This window comes from Aricia agestis, chromosome 18 (assembly GCF_905147365.1).
Source record: "Aricia agestis chromosome 18, ilAriAges1.1, whole genome shotgun sequence".
Lineage (NCBI taxonomy): Eukaryota > Metazoa > Arthropoda > Insecta > Lepidoptera > Lycaenidae > Aricia > Aricia agestis.
Window position 1 is genome coordinate 7,812,059 of NC_056423.1, and position 19,477 is coordinate 7,831,535.

The 19,477-nt window shown below is 38.6% G+C and overlaps 1 protein-coding gene and 1 long non-coding RNA gene across 2 annotated transcripts in view; one reads left to right on the plus strand and one right to left on the minus strand.

Annotated features, from left to right (window-relative positions):
- The window catches only part of LOC121736160, a 326,212-nt gene that overhangs the window by 36,270 nt on the left and 270,465 nt on the right, over window positions 1-19,477 (plus strand). The window lies entirely within an intron of this gene.
- On the minus strand, window positions 5,182-18,191 carry LOC121736144 (collagen alpha-1(I) chain-like). The gene is made up of 3 exons (XM_042127223.1): window positions 18,177-18,191; window positions 12,718-12,776; window positions 5,182-7,187 (listed from the first exon to the last, which is right to left on the minus strand). The coding sequence occupies exons 2-3, from the start codon at window positions 12,740-12,742 to the stop codon at window positions 5,572-5,574; spliced, it is 1,641 nt and encodes a 546-aa protein (XP_041983157.1). The 5' UTR covers window positions 12,743-12,776; window positions 18,177-18,191; the 3' UTR covers window positions 5,182-5,571.

Here is a 19,477-nt window from a genome sequence, read left to right on the forward strand (position 1 = left end):
TAGAGCGCGCGCATCGCTCGTTTCCTGTTGTGCCGATCGTAAGCAGAAGTTCTATAGATACTTGTCAAACGTATAACGCAAGTCTAGTGATGTTCCATGCGCCATCGTAAGACGCTTATAGGAAAATATGTTCACACTCGTGCTTACAGTTCATACCTTGTTAGAAGCACTCTAAAGCTTGCTATAATGTATACTCTATGTTGTCAATTTTTAACTTACCAAAACAGCAATTTACAACTGCCCCTTTAAATAAGTGCCTTATAATATTAATATTTAATACAATAAATAAGTACATCTTCTTATCTTCATAAATTATTTAAAATTCTCGTGTCCTTACTCCTCCGAAACGGTTTTATACTGATTATACTCCCATTAATCCTTCGATCGTGGATTCTTGGAAATCTATTGTTATTCTATTGTGTCTCGCTCACCGGTGAGCTTGTAATAAGATACGTAGAATAATATAGTGTATTAATTATTCTACGTATAGTACGCGATAGTTTACTAGGTAACTAAAAAGAGTGAAATTATTATTTTTAACAAAAAATTAAAACCGACTTCCAAGGTAAAAACAATAATAACATCCTTATAATATTATGAACTAAAAAGTATTAAATAATTTTTCCTATCTAATAGTGCCTTTTTCCGAATTCGGCTAAAACTCAACTATTTCTGTACTCAATCTTCATCATTTTGAAGTCAGTGCCAGTTACAAAAGTTTCAAATATTCTGGCATACTAAAAACAAAACAAATGATGAAGATTGAGTACAGAAATAGTTGAGTTTTAGCCGAATTCGGATAAATGCACTATTAGATAGGAAAAATTATTTAATACTTTTTAGTTCATAATATTATAAGGATGTTATTATTGGTTTTACCTTGGAAGTCGGTTTTAATTTTTTGTTTCAAAATAATAATTGTGTGTCACGTTCGTCCTTAGGGCGTAAGATCTTTTGCAAAACATTACTTTTTTTTAATGTGTTTGTTTTAAGAGATATTTGACCCGCAAAGATCGCTAGGGAACACTTAAGCGTAAGGAGACCGTTGGTGAAAACAGGCATTAGTCCGTCAAGAATGTCTAGGAGGGGATTGAGTGAGGAGGGAGAAGCAAGTAGACAATCAATCTAAGGTGTTTTTTTATTATTATTTATCATTCTATTTTTATTTATCGTTCTATTTAAATCAAAACTGCAAGTTATATACATATTTAGAAGCAGTGTTTAAAATCATTCATTTTGATACCACACTCGATATGCTTGGTAGTTTTTTTTTACCTCACATCATCCTCATGTCGTCAAAAATCCGCCATTTTAACCCCCGACAAAAAATAGGGGTGTTATAAGTTTGACGTGAACCTTTTCTCGAAACGTTTCGTCGTATTTTTGAACCCTCGTAACTTTGGTTTGGATAATGCCAGATGACCCACCGATTTTGACTAATGTGAAGAGTTTTTAGATTGACACATTATATTATACGGCTGACACATTATATTATTACACATTATATTATACGGCTGACACATTATATTATTATAATTATTATCAAGTATTTTGCCGCGCTTTAGTGTATAATTAATGTTTTTAGATAGGGCTGAGTATTTAAGGTAAATAAACTTGGCTCTACATGAGATATCACTACTTTTTGACACCACGAAGTATAATATTATTTTGTTCTCATCTTGGCAACATTTTTACACGTTTTTGGTGGGATACTTTTTCAGCGAGCGTCTGAGTCGTCTTAAACAATGAAATAAAATTTTATAGCGTATGATCCTTTGTATATTTTTGCTAGTAATGGGGAAGAATGATTTTCTAACGACTAACATGGCTTTTTCACTTGCACAATATTCAAAGCTTACCACTACTTTATCGAGAGGCACCCCCGGATCTAGGGGGGGGCAAGCCGGGGTCTGTGCCCCGGGCGGCAAATTCAGGGGGCGGCCAAATTCATACTTCACGGACCAATGGACAACTCATCATTGACCACGTAATAAAACATATTATAATAGCACAAGTACAGCAATTTCATGGCCATATCAACTTGACCGATACCCTGAGCGCGGAGTGAGACGTGCTGCACGAACATATTTTATTATTCGCGAGGCGCGTAGGCATAGTTCAAAATACGCGCCCGGCTCTCGCACGCTTTTAAACCCTACCCTGTTAATTATATTATAATATATCCTACATAATATTGATAGCTGAAATTATATGGATGATAAAGGTGAAAATAAGTAGGTAGGGGGGGCGGCATGGGCGTATATAAGGGGGGGGGTCCTGGGGGTCCAGACCCCCCACTATACTATCCATCTTACTTGTCCAATCGACAATATAATATTATGGTATTTAGGCTGCTGCAGAATCCTTCATGGGCGAGTCCAACTCGCACTTGGCCGCTTTTTTACGTTAGGGACCCCCCCCCCCCCCCCCCCCCCCTTATCAAAGCTATATATACGCCCGTGGGGGGTGGCATTTTTTAGTTTTTGCCCCGCCTGAAAAAAATTGAAGATCCGGGGCTGTCGAGAGGCGAGCCGCGAGAGCCATTGTTAGTAACGTAGACGTGTTATTATCTAAAGTTATGCTTTCAGAAGTACACGGGATGATCCCAGCTCAATTTATTGCATCTTGTCATAATATGATGCAAATGTGTAATCAGCATTCGTCGATGTATGTCAATGATATTGTGAAGTCATTATTGTTCACTGCGGACTGCCGTTGCCCAATCGCACCTAAATTATCATCTAACCGCGTAATGGATGCGCGGCGGTTCGAGTGCTTTGTTAATTTAATAGATTTGCGGTCATCGAGAAGAGGACTGCAATAAGTTTTGCGTGTTAAATGATTTATTGCTGGGTTTGGTAAGAAGTTGTAGAGATAGTGCTGAAGTCCTTAAAGAGAGTGTCGACGCAGCAATTCTATGTTGAGCAGTTTTTACACGTAAGCATAAATAAACTATACAGTATACAGCCTGGCAAGAAAGGATAGATCATAGTCCATAGATGTGAAACATAATTTTTAAATAAGTTAAAAAGTATAAAGACATTATCAAATCAAAAGTGGTAAGTTTAAAGTGTCTGTGGAAATATCAGGGAAAAGCGCTAGGTCAAAGAATATATACACTATGGCTAGGTACCATTAAACGCTCTCTATTGAATGCATTGTTCAGTATTAATTATAGTAATATGTGGTTAACGTAGTTGTTACCATAGTTATTAAGATTAATCTGTATGTTACTCTTTTTTAAAATAATATGTACTTTGGTTACTGTTTGTTGACTCAAATAAACTAAAAAAAAAAAACGCTGTCTTTTATGAATTCAATGTCTATTATTTTTTGTACAGCTTAGATCAGCTGCAACTACGCTTAATTACTGCTACTCGATAAGAGATGTCGCTACGGGTATCCTAAGGAGGCTTGGTTTTTTACCCGACTAGTCAAAGAAAGTCATTTTATGTACTTATAGGTATTTATCTTTCTACATATTTTAACTACACTGCAAACAATTCTCAGATGTATTATTAGAGATAAAAAATTATACATACTTAATGTTTTTAATTTTCAGCATTTTAACTTTTTAGTCTGATAAATTCACGGGCGTATATATAGCTTTGATAAGGGGGGGGAGGGGGGGTCCCTAACTTAAAAAAGTGCGTGTATAACGTACATGTACCGCACCGATTTTAATCGGCGAGGTACAATATATATTATTGTCGAAAGTGGACAAGTAAGATGGATAGTAATGGACCCCCAGGACCTTATAAACGCCCATGGATAAATTTGACAGAGGTAGTTTATAAAACACGTTAAATAAATTACTACGTCTTCATTTGAATTGCATTCTTTATTTCGTTAAAAAATATTTACATAATACGACTAATAATACATTTTATATCCTACGCTAAAAATGAGATAATTTCGTTCTTGAGAAAAAATCACTAGTTTTGGTAACTTCATTTAGATCACATTTTTCAAAAAAATAATTTTAACACTTTCGACAACATTTTTATCGAACCAATTCTGTTTTTAATCGGTTTCGTTACCTTAATTTCAAGATATAAAGGCTTTACCTTAAAAACAAGGCCTATAGGCCATAAATAGACAGAACCCATGTTATAAAAATATTTTTATAAGCCAATTTAAATCTCCATAAACTCTACATACTAACTTTTTATAAGTATATAGTGTTTTAACAACTGTCCTGTTTTATCACTTTTCTTTTAAAATAATATTGATTTGATAAAAATGTAGCCTTCCTTATTTATTAACTTAAGAGTATCCTAATTAATCTTCCTTACTAATAAAAACATTTACATAAACATACTAGCCTGCTTGTCTTCGTCTGGCACATTGAGAACGTATAATATGACCGACAGACGGACCATAAATGTATTTGAATAATTTTATTAGTAAGGTGGTAAGATTTCTAAATTACAATATTTAATAAGAAGCACCAACAGTAACGTTTGTCGTGCGTATTGCATTGCAAATTTTGTAGGCATATACTGGCTTATGCTGTAGTTTCATAAGATGCTGTCATAATATAACGGCCGCAATATAGCGGTGAATCAACCATTTCTCTTTGTCTTCAATCTTTTAGTACAGACACCCATTTCCATATTATATAGTTAATCAATGTAAGTTCGAATACAGGGTAAGTCCGGATAATTAAAGCTAACGCTAAATTACACTACAGTTACAGTACAGTGCTCCCAAAGTGATAATGCACACAGAAATTTTCGAAATTTTACGACAGTGGTCGTATTTCCCGAGCGACGGTAGACGATATTGCATTTTCTAATTGCATTGCGTTTAAGATACAATATGTATTAGTCAAAGTTCGTCGTGATATTCCTGTAGCTTTTGTAACACGGTCATTATTCACGGTCATTCATGCGCATTATTAATTTGGGAGTACTGTACTACAGTTGCAGTTGCAGTGCAGTATGGCGTATAATATGCCCGTAACGCCAGGCAAAAAAAATAATCACTGACTAATTAGTTGAATTATCCGGACTTACCCGGTGTCCTAACTTACCCTGATTAGTCTTAGGCTGTTATAAATAGTCAGTACTTAAGATGTGACCCGGTCTCAAGACGCGGTTCGACTCTGTGATTGGTCTAAATTTTGACAGCCAACCAATCACAGAGCCTGAACCATATCTTGAGACCGAGATGCATCTTGAGTACTGACTATTTATACCAGCTCTACAGTTCCATTGTAAATTTGGTTTCTAAGAATGTAAAGAATATAAAATTATTAAGAAACCCCCAAAACTATCTGTTGAAAGTGTCTGAAGAGAAGCTGTTTAGGAACAGCCACTTTTGACACATAGGTAATATGTTGGGTACACCTGTTGAGAGCACCGCTATCCTATACAGCTTAGCTTGACTGACTACAGTTTGTACATAATGTTAATATGGACCATTATTTAAAATATATGATTTAGTTTTAGTAAGTATGTATAAAAATTCGTAGATATTGTATCACAAAATATTCGTTGTAGCGACATCTTTTGGGACCGCTTGACGAACTTAGCCTAAAAGTCTTTTAGTAGCGGGAACATCAGTTTATCAGTTTTTCGGAGGCAAATATTCTCTGTTGGGTTGCTGTTGGTAATTCGGTCCTTGTCGTGGGGGGAAGCTAGGACCGGGGGGTTTACCTGGCAACGGGTACCCTTGGTTCGACGATTGGTAGTTCGATGAGCCTGGTCTTGAGCCTGGGTAGTTTGTTGGACCCTGTTCGGAACCTGAGTATCCTGGTGTGGAACTAGGGTATCCTTGAGGCGTTGGGCTCGGGTACGGCCCCTGAGTTGGAGTCGGGTAACTGGATGGGCCTTGTGGTCCAGCGCCTGGGTAACCTGATGGTCCCTGAGGTCCTGAACTCGGGTAGCCTGATGGTCCTTGTGGTCCTTGCGGGCCAGCTCCTGGATAGCCCGAAGGTCCGGATGGTCCTTGCGGCCCTGCACCTGGGTAACTAGATGGTCCTTGTGGTCCTTGCGGGCCAGCACCTGGGTAACCTGATGGCCCTTGTGGTCCTTGAGATCCTGCTCCTGGGTATCCCGATGGTCCTTGTGAACCTGGGTATCCTGATGGTCCCTGTGGTCCCTGAGACCCTGCCCCTGGATATCCTGATGGCCCCTGTGGTCCCTGAGGGCCAGGACCGGGATAACCTGATGGTCCCTGTGGTCCCTGAGGTCCTGCCCCTGGGAATGGTCCTTGTGGTCCTTGCGGACCTGCACCTGGGAAGCCTGCTGGTCCTTGTGGTCCCTGAGGACCAGCACCTGGATAGCCCTGCGGTCCCTGCTGGTAGTTATTGTTCTGAGCTCCAGTGATGGAATAGTCGTAGAGATTCGCGTTGAGTTCATACAGGCTAGGTGCGGAGTTGCAGTCGAATTGGTTCCACCAGACGCATACGAAGACCTCCTGAGAGAAGATCGTCCCGTTTGGACACAAGAAGTCGTAGGTGAGATTGTTGGCGCAGACGTGGAAGACTTGACAGCGGGTCTCGACATCCGCGTAATAACCGGGATAAGCTTGAGCCTCGCATCTGAACGAAGTTTCTGGAATCACAGAGAGGATGGGATAGTCTCTATCCGGTTCCCCGGGTATAGCAGAATAGTCACCACCGTCGTAAGCGCCAGAATCGAAGCCTCCACCTGGGAAGAATCCACCCGGAGATCCGGGACTGCCTGGGGCGAATCCAGGTCCGCCTGGAGATCCGGGACCGCCTGGGGCGAATCCAGGCCCGCCCGGAGATCCTGGAGACCCAGGTCCGAAGCCCGGGCCGGGCTGAAAGCCGGGACCTGATTGGTAGTCCTGTCCTGGTTGTCCTGGGTACCCAGTTGGGCTGGTAGGTCCCGATTGTCCTGGATAGTTCGATGGATTGTCTTGTCCAGGGTAGGACGGTCCAGCAGGTCCAGCTGGACCTTGGTTAGGGTATGATCCTGGAAAGTTTCCGGGTCCGGTTGGTCCCTGACCGTAGCCTTGGTCGGGTCTGTTTGCGGGATAGCCCTGGTTTTGCGAGGGGTAGGTTGCTGTTGGGTAGTTCGGTGTGGTTGGGGCGTAGTCGCCATTTTGTGGGTATGGTGTGGTGTACCCCGGCCGCGGTGAGGAGGGGCCCGAGGGGAAGGGCTGGCCAGGCTTGCTGTAGTCGTAGCCGGTTTGTGCGACCGCTACCGCCAGTAGCACTGTAAAGAAAGGTAATATTGTTAATGTCTTATTGTTTGGCATCGTCGAATAATATTTTTTCCTGATTCTCCTATACGCTTCTTCGTTTCTTCGAGGTGTTTTTAATGCTTTCTCAAATTATTTTATTATGATTTCAAATGTAAGAAACGAGAATAAACTTTAACACATTAGTATATTATGTATGTAAGTTTAGCTGTAACCTGTTAACGCTTAAGCCGTTGAACTGATTCGATAAAATTCGATAAAATGGACATCAGATTAATTACATTTACATTCTCATTATGTTAATGAAACGTGGGTACTTAGACAATTGCGCTCGATAGTTTCGACAGTGAAGTTAGATAAAAAATCGACCAAGTGCAAGTCGGATTACATATGTATCTTATTCGTTTTACTCCCTTGTTGTTACTCCCTTCAGGTTTTCGATACCAAACTTTGCAATTTTAAGCAATGTCTTAAGCTTTTAATTATACAGAATGTAACAAAATGAGTGATGATAATAATAATTTTGGTATGTGTTCCTTATATACACATATTATATTAAATAGAGTTCATTGTAGAAGTAGTAATGCTGAAAGAGTTACATTTGACTTGTATTTTTCTACGAGAAATGCTCTAAGTTCATGAATTTGCCGATACGTACATTAAAAAAATCTTTCGGCATATAGAGAGAGTTCAGTATATATATATATATATATATATATATATAAATACCAAAATTTTGCAAAATCGGTTCACCTGTTTGAGCGTGAAGAAGTAACAGACAGACAGACGGACAGATAGACAGACGTACACTCGGAATCGGCTCCAACGATTTTCATGAAATTTAGTATATATTATATAGGGGGTTTCGGGGCGATAAATCGATCTAGCTAGGAATCATTTTTAGAAAATGTAATTTTATTCGTGTTTTATCGAATACCGAGCAAAGCTCGGTAAAATAGCTAGTAATGTTTTAAATATTATTCCTAATTCTTAGATAACACAGTGAATTTTTCATCTGGAATATTGACCCTATTTAATATAATTAAGGCTTTTTATAAAATGGGTCCGCTTTCTACGTTGTCGTAACTCACAACAATGTAAACTGCGCGTGCGCACGAAATGGGCCGACGGAGCAGGGAAGCCCGATTCTACTACTCTGTACTTATTAGCTCCTCTGACCGTAGAGATCTAGAATCTTATAGAATTAGAGTAATGGGCCTGGGCCATGGCATTTTTGCAACAAAACGTTTCTACATAGATAAATGATTGGTGTTATCGCTGGCGCTCTGACCGAAACGAGATCAATGTTTAATCTATGCATTATTATTCCTATTTCTAGAATCTACAACTTTTTTGAGAAAACAAAATAAACCAACATACACACACTCGAAAAACGTTACTCTTCTGTAAGCGCAATCAAAGGGGCATTGGGGGTGTGTGTTATTGTGTTTTATATTTTCCCTATTTTATAATAAATTTTATCAGTTATTACACAGACATTGTAATAATTCTAAACAAAATTTCTGGCTGCTACCACACCCTTTGACGCATTAAAATTACAAAATTTAAGATACAAATCACAATACGTCATTTATTAGTGTAGATCGTACACAAAAGAGCGTTTATATCAATTCAAATCAGAGTTGGTTCACAATAGGAATTACATCCAAACATTAAAACTTACTTAACTACAGCGTTAGTTCCCATCACTATGAAGTTAATACCGTAGTCCAGTGGCTTTAATCTTTCTACTGTGATTCTTTTGTATGTTAGTTTCTCGCGACAAATATGTTAAACAACTCTAATGGACTCTACCAGGCTGGTAAAGTTATGGCCGCAATTATAAGTATTTAATCATTACTTAACTTTAATTTAATTATTAATCAAACATTTATATAAAATTTTAATTAAATAATGATTAAAACTTTATAAGTGCGTCCATAAGTGTCTCGTTCGTTTGGCACGCGAAAAGTTTTCTCTGAGCCTGAACTCTTACCAAACATAATATTATGTATTGAGAGTTGAGACACTTGGTTAAGAGCACGGGCGTATATATAGCTTTGATAAGGGGGGGAGGGTCCCTAACGTAAAAAAGCGGAGTTGGACTCGCCCATGAACGGTTCAGCAGCAGCCTTGATACCTACTCCGCATACCGACATGCTCCACAGTATAATAATTATTATTATATTGTAAATAGAAAAAAAATACATGTACCTCGCCGATGAAAATCGGTGTGTACAAAATATATTGTCGAATGGACAAGTAAGATGGAATATGGATAGTAATGGGGGGGAGGGGAGGGTCCGGACCCCCCCCTTATATACGCCCATGGCTTAAGAGAATAATGTTTCATATTGTGTTGTATACCGCAACTTTGCATGTTCAAAACGGTTTGGCGTACCTATACGATGAAACGTTATTTACGCATAATTTTCACGAGTAAGGGAGATCGCAGGCAACAGACTTCTGCCGACTGTATGGGCGCCGCAGACTCGAACGCACAAAAAGTCTGTCGTCTGCAATCTCCCTAAAGGGAGCAACCCTTAGCAGGAGCATTCGCGTGTAATGTAACATTATAATTTATATGTTCGACTTGGAAGCATTACATTACAATACTACCTCCCTGACTGACGAGCATTCGCGTGTAATGTAACATTATAATTTATATGTTCGACTTGGAAGCATTACATTACAATACTACCTCCCTGACTGACGAGCATTCGCGCGTAATGTAACATTATGGATTCGACTGAGCATTCCATAGCAGGTTGACTTCACTATCACGTAACATTGGTGTTACAAGTTGTAGTAATCAAGATATTACACATTGTATCATTACAAAGTGCGCATTGTAATGCTCGGTTTTCCTCCGTCCCTGATATAATGCTCGGCTCTGTAACGTTACATTACAAGCGAATGCTCCTGGCCAGGGAGTACTTTTAAGGAGTGATCACACTGAGACGGGCCGAGCCGGGGCTCAGCGTGCCGGGGCTCATCGCAAAAATCCGCCTCCAAACAATTAATTTTAAGATAAGTAATCATTAAAAGTCTCAAAGTTCAGCCAATAAACCTAACTTTAAGAGGGCGACTAACTCCAAAAATCAAACATCGTCCTTCTCTCTTCACACTCACGCCCGTCTCGTCATATGCCAGGTGAAAAAGAACGACGCGGATTCATCGCGAAATTAGTTTTTTCTCAATAACTCGATAAATATACAATATTTTAAAAATCCGCTAGGTCGATCTCTCAATGATAGAATTTTATACAATGTGTTAAAATATTAAATTAGTTCAATGCACGGTTATGGCAATAAATAAAAAATTCGTGAAAATTAGAAGCATCTTTGTGATTATTTTCTATCGAGAAAATTTCAAGATATCGTGTTTTTGCTCAGATCGAATTCTCGGAAATATAATGTAGTATCTAATTTTAGAAAATGAAACAATTCGGGGCTTATTTTCAAGTATAAAAATGAATTATAAAATCGACACTTTAGGGTTAGTCACCCCCTTAAGGAGTTTAAGGTGAACGCTTATCAGTACGCAAGCGCCGGACGGGCCGCATTTTAGCATTCGTTTTATGAAATGATGTGATACCTCGCACATTTGTCAGCACCGTACGCGCCGCATTTCCTGCCGGCTTAAGATGCGCACAACGATAACATTTTGTCTACATCTTTTCTCGATGATAACTGGTTTATCTCTTCATCTCTATTGACCCTAACATGACATACTTTTTTCTCGTGTATGTCGTTAAAGTTAGAGACAATTGTATTTTTTTCTTAATCCGTGCTATTTTTGTCTACGAACCCTAACATGACAACACATTTTTATCGAGTTTTGTCAAGATTTTGACAAACGAGAAGAGTAGTTTGTCGATATATACCTATTATCTGTGAAGATAGTCTACGAACGAAAAATTTATCTCTCGACGTACGCATGTTAGGGAAAAAGAGATATATACCTACCGATAACGACAATAAAACTACGCTCGAGAGTGAAATTTTCCCGTGGGACAGCCATGCCTCGCCACGAATGGGCCGGCTCGACCGGAAAAATACCACGGGCTCACAGAAAACCAGCGTGAAACAGCGCTTGCGCTGTGTTTCGCCGAGACAGTGAGTTTACCGGAGGCCCAATCCCCTACCCTTTTCCCTTCCCTAACCCCTATTCCCTTCCTTACCCTTCCCTATTACCCTATTCTCTCTTAAAAGGCCGGCAACACACCTGCAGCTCTTCTGATGCTGCGATTGTCCATGGGCGACGGAAGTTGCTTTCCAGCAGGTGACCCGTTTGTTCGTTTTCCCCCTTACTTCATAAAAAAAAAGATATTATCTCGTTGTGCGCATCTTAGGCCGGCTGAACTATGCGGTGCGTTCAGCGCGCACAGCTTCAGCACAGCATCAGCTTTACGAAATATAGATGTTGCATATTATTATCAGATAAATGATGTTACAGATAATTGGATTAACGAGCTAATCACCTGATAGTAAGTGGTTCCCGCGGACCGAGCTTTGGGAACCACTTGCCCAACAATAGCAATAGAAAGTGATGGATATTGCTACGTTTCAAATAGAGCAATACGAACTATTTGTGCTATTTTTAGACTAGATACCACCAGCAACTCCCTTGCATCGAAATTCCTATCGCGTGGGAACCGTACATTTTTTCGTAAAACTATCCTATGTCCTTTCTCGTCTCTCAAAGTATTTCTATACCAAACTTCACCTGTTTTTTGTCTTTGTCTGTTACACTGTAAAATACGCTTGATAGACAAGGATAATGCTCGGCAAGCCGGGGCTTCACGGACCAATACTTTGACCACGAAAAAATAAATAATAGCACAAGTACAGCAATTTCATGGCCATATTAACTTGAGCGATACCCTGAGCGCGGAGCGCTTTTAAGCCCTATATATATATATACTTTAGTAGGTAGACGGGTCGGCATTTTTTAGTTTTTGCCCCGCCAAAAAAAAAATTAAGATCCGGGGCTGATGATACTTTTCCCCTGAGTCCCTGGAAAGGACATAGGACATTTTCCATCCCGAAAAATGTAAGGTTTTTAAATTTTGGCGCAACGGAGTTCGTGTCATACAAAAGACATCAACAGGTGCAATGCTTTGATCATCAAAGTGTGCACCCGTTGATGTCTTTTGTATGACATAAAAAAAGGTTTTTTGGTAGTCCCTAAAAATGCATACTAATATTATAAATGCGAAAGTGTCTCTGTCTGTCTATCTGTACGTTTCTCTGTCTGTCTTTATGTTTCTCTGTCTGTCTGTCATCACGCCCAAACCGCTAAACCGATCGTACTGAAATTTAGCATGGAGATATTATGCTTTTGAGTCTCCGGAAAGGACATACCTTTTTTTTTAACATGGGAATGCTTTACGCACCTGGGTATGTGGCCGGAAAGGACATACCTACTGATACTTTCATCCCGGAAAAATGTACGGTGACGAATTTTGTCGCAAAGGTGTTGCAGGCGTCATAATATGGTCTAGGAATGTATTATAATAATAATATTATTTATGATACTCACTGCAAAACGCCGACAGACGCAGCATGGTGTTGGTGCTTAACGCGCTCCTTGTACTACACCTGCAACAATATACAGCCTTCAATGAGCAGGAGAATGAACTGATGAAAAGCAGACTACAGTCGCAACTTAAAATTAAAGTTTAAACGAGCTTTTGCCCGCGGTTTCGCTCGCGTTAAGAAGTATTATTATATACAAACTTTCATCCCCTATTTTAACCCCTTGGAGGTAGAATTGATCAAAATCCTTTCTTAGCGGATGCCTACGTCATATCATCTACCTGCATGCCAAATTTCAGCCCGATCCGTCCAGTGGTTTGGGCTGTGCGTTGATAGATCACCATGTCAGTCAGTCACCTTTGAGTTTTATATATATAGATAGATACAATAATCTTAGTGCAGACAGCTAATGTTATTCGTTTGTACGGTATCGAATATTAAATCCATATCTCAGATACTAATGTATAAACGCGAAAGTGTACGTGTGTCTGTCTGTCCGTCTGTCTGTCTGTTACTTCTTCACGCTCAAAGCACTAAACCGATTTTGCTAAAATTTGGTATGCAGATACTTTGAGTCCCGGGAAAGGGACCTGGGAAAGAACATATAGGGACCGGAAAAGTATATTTAAATATGTTCTTTAAAGAAATCTAGTAGCTTATATATGTATAACATACTACAACATCTAGTTCAAAGAATGTTCATTAAAGAAAGAAGATAGGGACAGGCTTGATGTCGTAAAAATTCAAATACAGTGTGTAACAAACACAAGTGATAATACTTAAGGGTGTGTACGTGTTCCTTGTAGAGAGTTCACTGTGAAAGTAGCAGCTCTGAAAGACGAAAATATTTTTTCACTTTTGTATGGGCAAGGGCGCTCACACACACGTAACGCTCGGGCGTTACGTGTTTCCCCATACAAAAGTGAAAAAAATTTTTGGTCTTTCAGCGCTGCTACTTTCACACTGAACTCTCTACAAGGAACACGTACACACCCTAAAGTATTATCAATTATTTTTGTTACACCCTGTATACTGATTACTACTAACACTACTGACATACTTGTATGAGCTAATTGTTACTGACTGTTACAAACAAATCTATGGACAAAATTTGTCTGAAATAAAATTTTATTTATAAGTGCTCACGGTGAGAAGTGACAATAAATTATGGCAGATTTACACGTATTAAGTTGATAAGTAGCTAACTACAAAACTAAATTGGAAGTGCCTGCCCAAAATGTGTCAAATGACAAGCCCCGCCTGCCAACTTAACAGAAAATAGTCAAAATTCTAATTACTTATCTTATTTAGTACTCAACTAAATTTTAACTTGCTACTAAATTTTATGTTTACATGCAATTAATAACTTAAAATTTAGTTAACTACTTAGCAACTTAACCAGCCATTACACGCCGGGTTCTAAAACGAAGCGCACGCGATGAAGTCTTTTGTATGAAACTTTTTATATGAAACTTGCTTTTGCCCGCGGCTATTGTTAATTAGTTATCAAAGTCTCAGTCGATCGATATTTTACAAAGTTTCATACAAACTTCCATCCCCTATTTTATCCCTTGGGGGTAGAATTGATCAAAATCCTTTCTTAGCGGATGCCTACGTCATAACATCTAATTGCATCCCGAAAAGCCCGATGCGTCCAGTAGTTTGGGCTGTGCGTTGATAGATCACTATGTTAGATACAGACGTAGATACATACTTAGATACTAGATGAATGAATTTTTTATTTTGAATAAAAATTGAAAAAAAAATACACACACAATAGGAATTAGAAAACGCATTATTAAAATTTAATTTGTTATTATTTTTTGCAAGGCCCCTCACCACCATGCAGGTTGAAGTTAAGTTAACGGACGTTGTTCGTAAAGTCCACATCCTGAAGATGCTCCGGTGTTGGGGCGAAACGCGCGTCGAGATTTTCAACCTGCATGGTGGTGAGGGGCCTTGCACGGATTTGCCAACATTATTGCTTGTGTGGTGGTGGTGTTTGCAGGTTCTTGCATGCAAGTGTGTACGCATAGGCAGTGTGGGAGGTGCTGTACGCATGCCTATGCGTACACTCACTCATTTACTTAAAGGTGGAAGTTGTTTTCGCGGAATATTGCTAAAAATAATAACAAATTAAATTTTAAGCTATGGATTTCCGCAAAGTAACGCCTGATTCCATTAACTATTTAAACGCATTATTGTTAAAATGTAGTGATTTAGCTGGAATTAAAAAGAATATGCTACATACAGTGTATATATTTAATAAATTAACGTAATATTAAATATAAAAAGTTCGAGAGTCGAATAAACCTCTATTTTTTAAGACTATTATATATTTCTGTATTCATGAGCACAAACGAGCGGCAATTCACCTGATGTTGCGCCATTAACACATTCTCTATAATCACGACTCCTCAATCACACATACAATATGCTGTATGCCGTAAATTATATGATAGTTATAATAATTGTATGCTGCGTTATATGCAAAATTACTTTTTATGTCGTTAGGGACTTGTTAGAGCGGTGGTACTCAACCTTTTTTATATGGGCCACAAACACGTTTTGTTCTTGGTGTCGCGGGCCGTAATCAAAATTTTTAGGGTTAAAAATAACGTTCTTCTAAATTAGCGATTTAAAAGTGAAAAAAATTACGACTTTCACTACGACTTTGCATTATTTTGTCGGTGGGCGTGAAGTTCAGTGAAGTTCAGTTAACTTCACGCGGGCCATTTATAAAGTGCCTGCGGGCCGCAGGTTGAGTATAGCTGTGTTGAGGTATGCAATAACTCATCTGCTATTATAAATGGACATAAATTCTAACAAAGCATTATTTTTATGGACACTAGCCGCTGGCTAAAATTCGCACAGCAATTACAGAAAACGTACTGTTTTATACTTAAGGTGGCTTGCGATCTTTGAGGCGAGAGACCGCAACCGACAAAAATTGAAATAAAATCTGACAAATAATAAGTCTATAATCTATCTGTCAAATTAAATTGTAGATAGCCTATCCGGCACTTATCAGGAAGTGGAGAGGCAGCCCCTAAGGACCTGTTTCACCACTTTCTGATAAAGTGTCTAATAGGCTATTCACAACTTTTTTGACAGATTCTCCATACATGATCTGTCAAGTTTATTGGTGAATAGCCTTATCAGGAGTGGTGAGGCAGCCCCTTAGTCTAGCGACATGTCATCGCTGCTTTGTCACTACACAGCAGCGGTGCTCTAAAGTGTTCTACGCCACTGCGTAGAACAATAACTTTTTCAGCGCTACTATTTTCACGGTGAGCTCTATACGGGGGACTTATACACACCCATACATACATAAGTGTTACCTGTATACATTTCGAGACAACGCGATACAACGCTAACGAAACAATATGGCTTTGCCCTTACTCTGTATAAAACAATAGTATTTTACGCTGGTTTTCTGTGAGCTCGTGCCACCACTCGACTCTCCCAATTTAAACTTTATTAATGTTTCTGATAGGCGCTCTATCAAGTCTGGGTTTTGCACACTATATTTTGAGATTTTCTTCACACAGGTTTTAACATTTTAACAAAAAACTCGTTTGTCAAACACACATGCATACTAATATTGTAAATGCGAAAGTGTATATGTCTCTCTGTCTGTTACGCTTACAAGCTTAACCTTCTAAGCCGATTTTGCTGAAATTCAGCATGGACATACCCTGAGTCCCGGGAAAGGACATAGGATACTTTTCATCCCGGAAAAATGTACGGTTCCCCCGAGATAAACGAATTTTGGCGCAACGGAGTTGCGTTTGACCACTTTTCAAAGGGTAATTTATTACAAATTAACAAGCAGCCATCGAAATTAAACAATAAGGTAATGCTGTTTAACTTTCAAGTACTGACTACTGATATAACAGAGGGCCAACTTTTTGCCCATTCATTGCGGCACAATCGTTTGGGAAAATTCTGATTCATTGGTTTGTGACCATGATAGGTTTCGGAGTTTTTACACGCCATACAAACATTTACGTAACACACGGTATATGGGAGACAAAGGGCTCCAAAAGGGAGGAAGTTTGTACATAATTTGTAGTTAATTTGCCGTTATTGTGCAACGCAGAGGAAAATTAAGCTTTTAATTTTTATAAGACAACAACAAGAAGAGATGAACAGAACAGACTGAAAGATTGTTTTAAAACGAATTTTCTATTATAGTAGGTCCTAAAAAAAGATAATTAGGAAAAAATTACGTTTAATATTTTTGGTCCATTTTTTTCCAAATTATACGTATTTTAAAGTGTTTAGTTTTCAAGCCACAATGTTTGAACATCATAATTAAAAGGAGCTTCAATTATTATAACGTGTTGAATTCTACAATTGAATATTACAGTTAAAGCCATGGACGTACCGAGGGCAGCTGCCCCCCGCTGGATCATGTTGACGTCCCTACTAAGTATATTATCTAGTACTTTTATCTATAAAAATTAAAAATTAAGAAAACGAATTTTTGCAATTTGTTTGCAATACAATATTTTTACAACTACAAATTATTATTTTTTTATAAACACCTAGCTTAAAAAAAAACTCCCTGGCCCAGAACCTGGGTAATTTGCCCCCCCCCCCGGCACCAGAACCTGGGTACGCCCATGGTTAAAGCTATGATAATTTGAGCGTTTAAAACATTTTGTAACTGATTAATAAGGAACTGCTATATTCGGCGATGTTGCGACAGTTTTATATAAAAACAATTGAAGACGTTGAGTAAATTACTTAAAATGCGCAATCGATTAAAATCACGAATAGTAAACAATCTGGTTTTGATGCAGTTTTCAGAAACAATCCAATGGTGCTATCCTTTTTAAACGACTTCCAAAAAGGAGGAGGTTTTGTGTTCAGCTGTGAATATTTTTATCACCACAAAAGTCTAACGAACATTACTTCGTTCTTAAAAAACCCCCATGCCGATTATGTTTCATGAACGAGTAAAGTTCAATGTGAAGAATTAAAAAATGAACATTAATTGGAACCCTACCAAAAATTATTTTGAATGTAATTAAAAAAAAATACTTTAATTTAAGTTACTCTAATCCTTTGTTCCTAAATAATAGTTATTTTATATCGATTTAAATTCTTAATTTAAATTTCGTATTGGATATTTATTGTGAAAATATTTTTGTTCAAGTAATTTGTAGTATTTCGATATAATTGTAGAATTTATAACATTGTAACTATCCACGAGTTCGGTAAAAATATTTCGTTTCATTTTACTCATTAAGGTACTTTTGTCTTCTGATCATTTTAATAAAAAAATTCATTATGTACTTTCACGGCTAATTTAAATCAGCACTCTTACTTATTTTGTTTTATTACGCACAGAATAACCAAAATGCTCGTAACCATTCCAAATTTAAAATATTTATTTTTGACGTTTATTTTTTTTTATCCGCGCACTTGACACTTTGCCACAATTGTAACACTCACCGTACGTATGCCGCACTAGCGCAAAGGCGGACTGCAACGGTTATCCCCGGCCCGTGCTTTTATGCTGTCGCTACACACTCGAAGGGATGCGCTCAAGTTAAGCGAACTTAAGCGAAATAACTGGGTCGTGTGGCTTATGGAATTATACACGATGACTTAAGATAATCTATTCACTCGTTTTCGGTTCAGCTTTTGTTGATGGACCTAATTGCAGTGCGATATGCAGAATACGAAACTTTATGATGCAATTTTAGGTTTCATTTGATTGTAAAGGACAATAGCTTTGCAGAAATGGGGCTTTTAGATATGTTTGCTTTAATTTTACAAACAGATTAGAAGTAAAATAGCAAACATCGATAGTAGGAGACCTACACAGAGATGGAACGCAAAAGAAACACTGCCAGATATTATAATATTATGGATCAATAAATTGACACATTTTTTTAATGTAATAAGGGGGCAAACGAGCAAACGGGTCACCTGATGGAAAGCAACTTCCGTCGCCCATGGACACTTGCAACATCTTGCAAAAGAGGGAATAGGGAAGGGTAAGGAAGGGAATAGAGAAGGGTAGGGAAGAGAATAGGGTAGGGGATTGGGCCTCTGGTAAAATCACTCACTCGGCGAAACACAGCGCAAGCGCTGTTTCACGCCGGTTTTTTGTGAGCCCGTGGTATTTCTCCGGTCGAGCCGGCCCATTCGTGCCGATTTCCTAAATCTTTTTTTGTGGTGCCCATGCCGCAAGTGCCAGTCCTGGGAAGAATTTCAGGAAATTCCTCATTTTCCGAAAAATAAAAAAAAACCCTGGTCGCATCTGTCACCACTTCTCATCATTCATCTTGATCTTCCATATCCATACTCTAATATTATAAATGCGAAAGTGTGTCTGTCTGTCCATTACCTCTTCACGCCCAAACCTCTGAATAATTTTGCAGGTAGGGAGACATTTTTAGTCCCGGGAAAGGACATCTAGTAGATCATATTATGATGAATATGATATGACGAAATTGATTGCACATTTTAATATTTGATACCGGCCGTATTATTCCAAACGTAACGCTATATTGTGTTACTGTATCGCGATACTGCGCCAAAATTTAACGTAAACAGCGAATTCTGTTCAAGGCCATTGCTTCTGTTTGTTTCAGTATTAATTGTTTATATTTTGTGTGTCCTGTTTATTAGGATATATTACTGCAATGTTTTGAGCCTAGAGTGCAGCACCACCATGCACGTGGGAGAGCCATGCTTCGGCATGAATGGGCCGGCTCGACCGGAGAAATACCTCGTTCTCACAGAAA

Coding starts and splice junctions, on each gene's coding strand:
- LOC121736144 (XM_042127223.1), bottom strand. CDS start 12,742: ATGCTGCGTCTGTCGGCGTTTTGCA. Junction 7,188..12,717: donor GCGTCTGTCGGCGTTTTGCA/GTGAGTATCATA, acceptor CTTTCTTTACAG/TGCTACTGGCGGTAGCGGTC.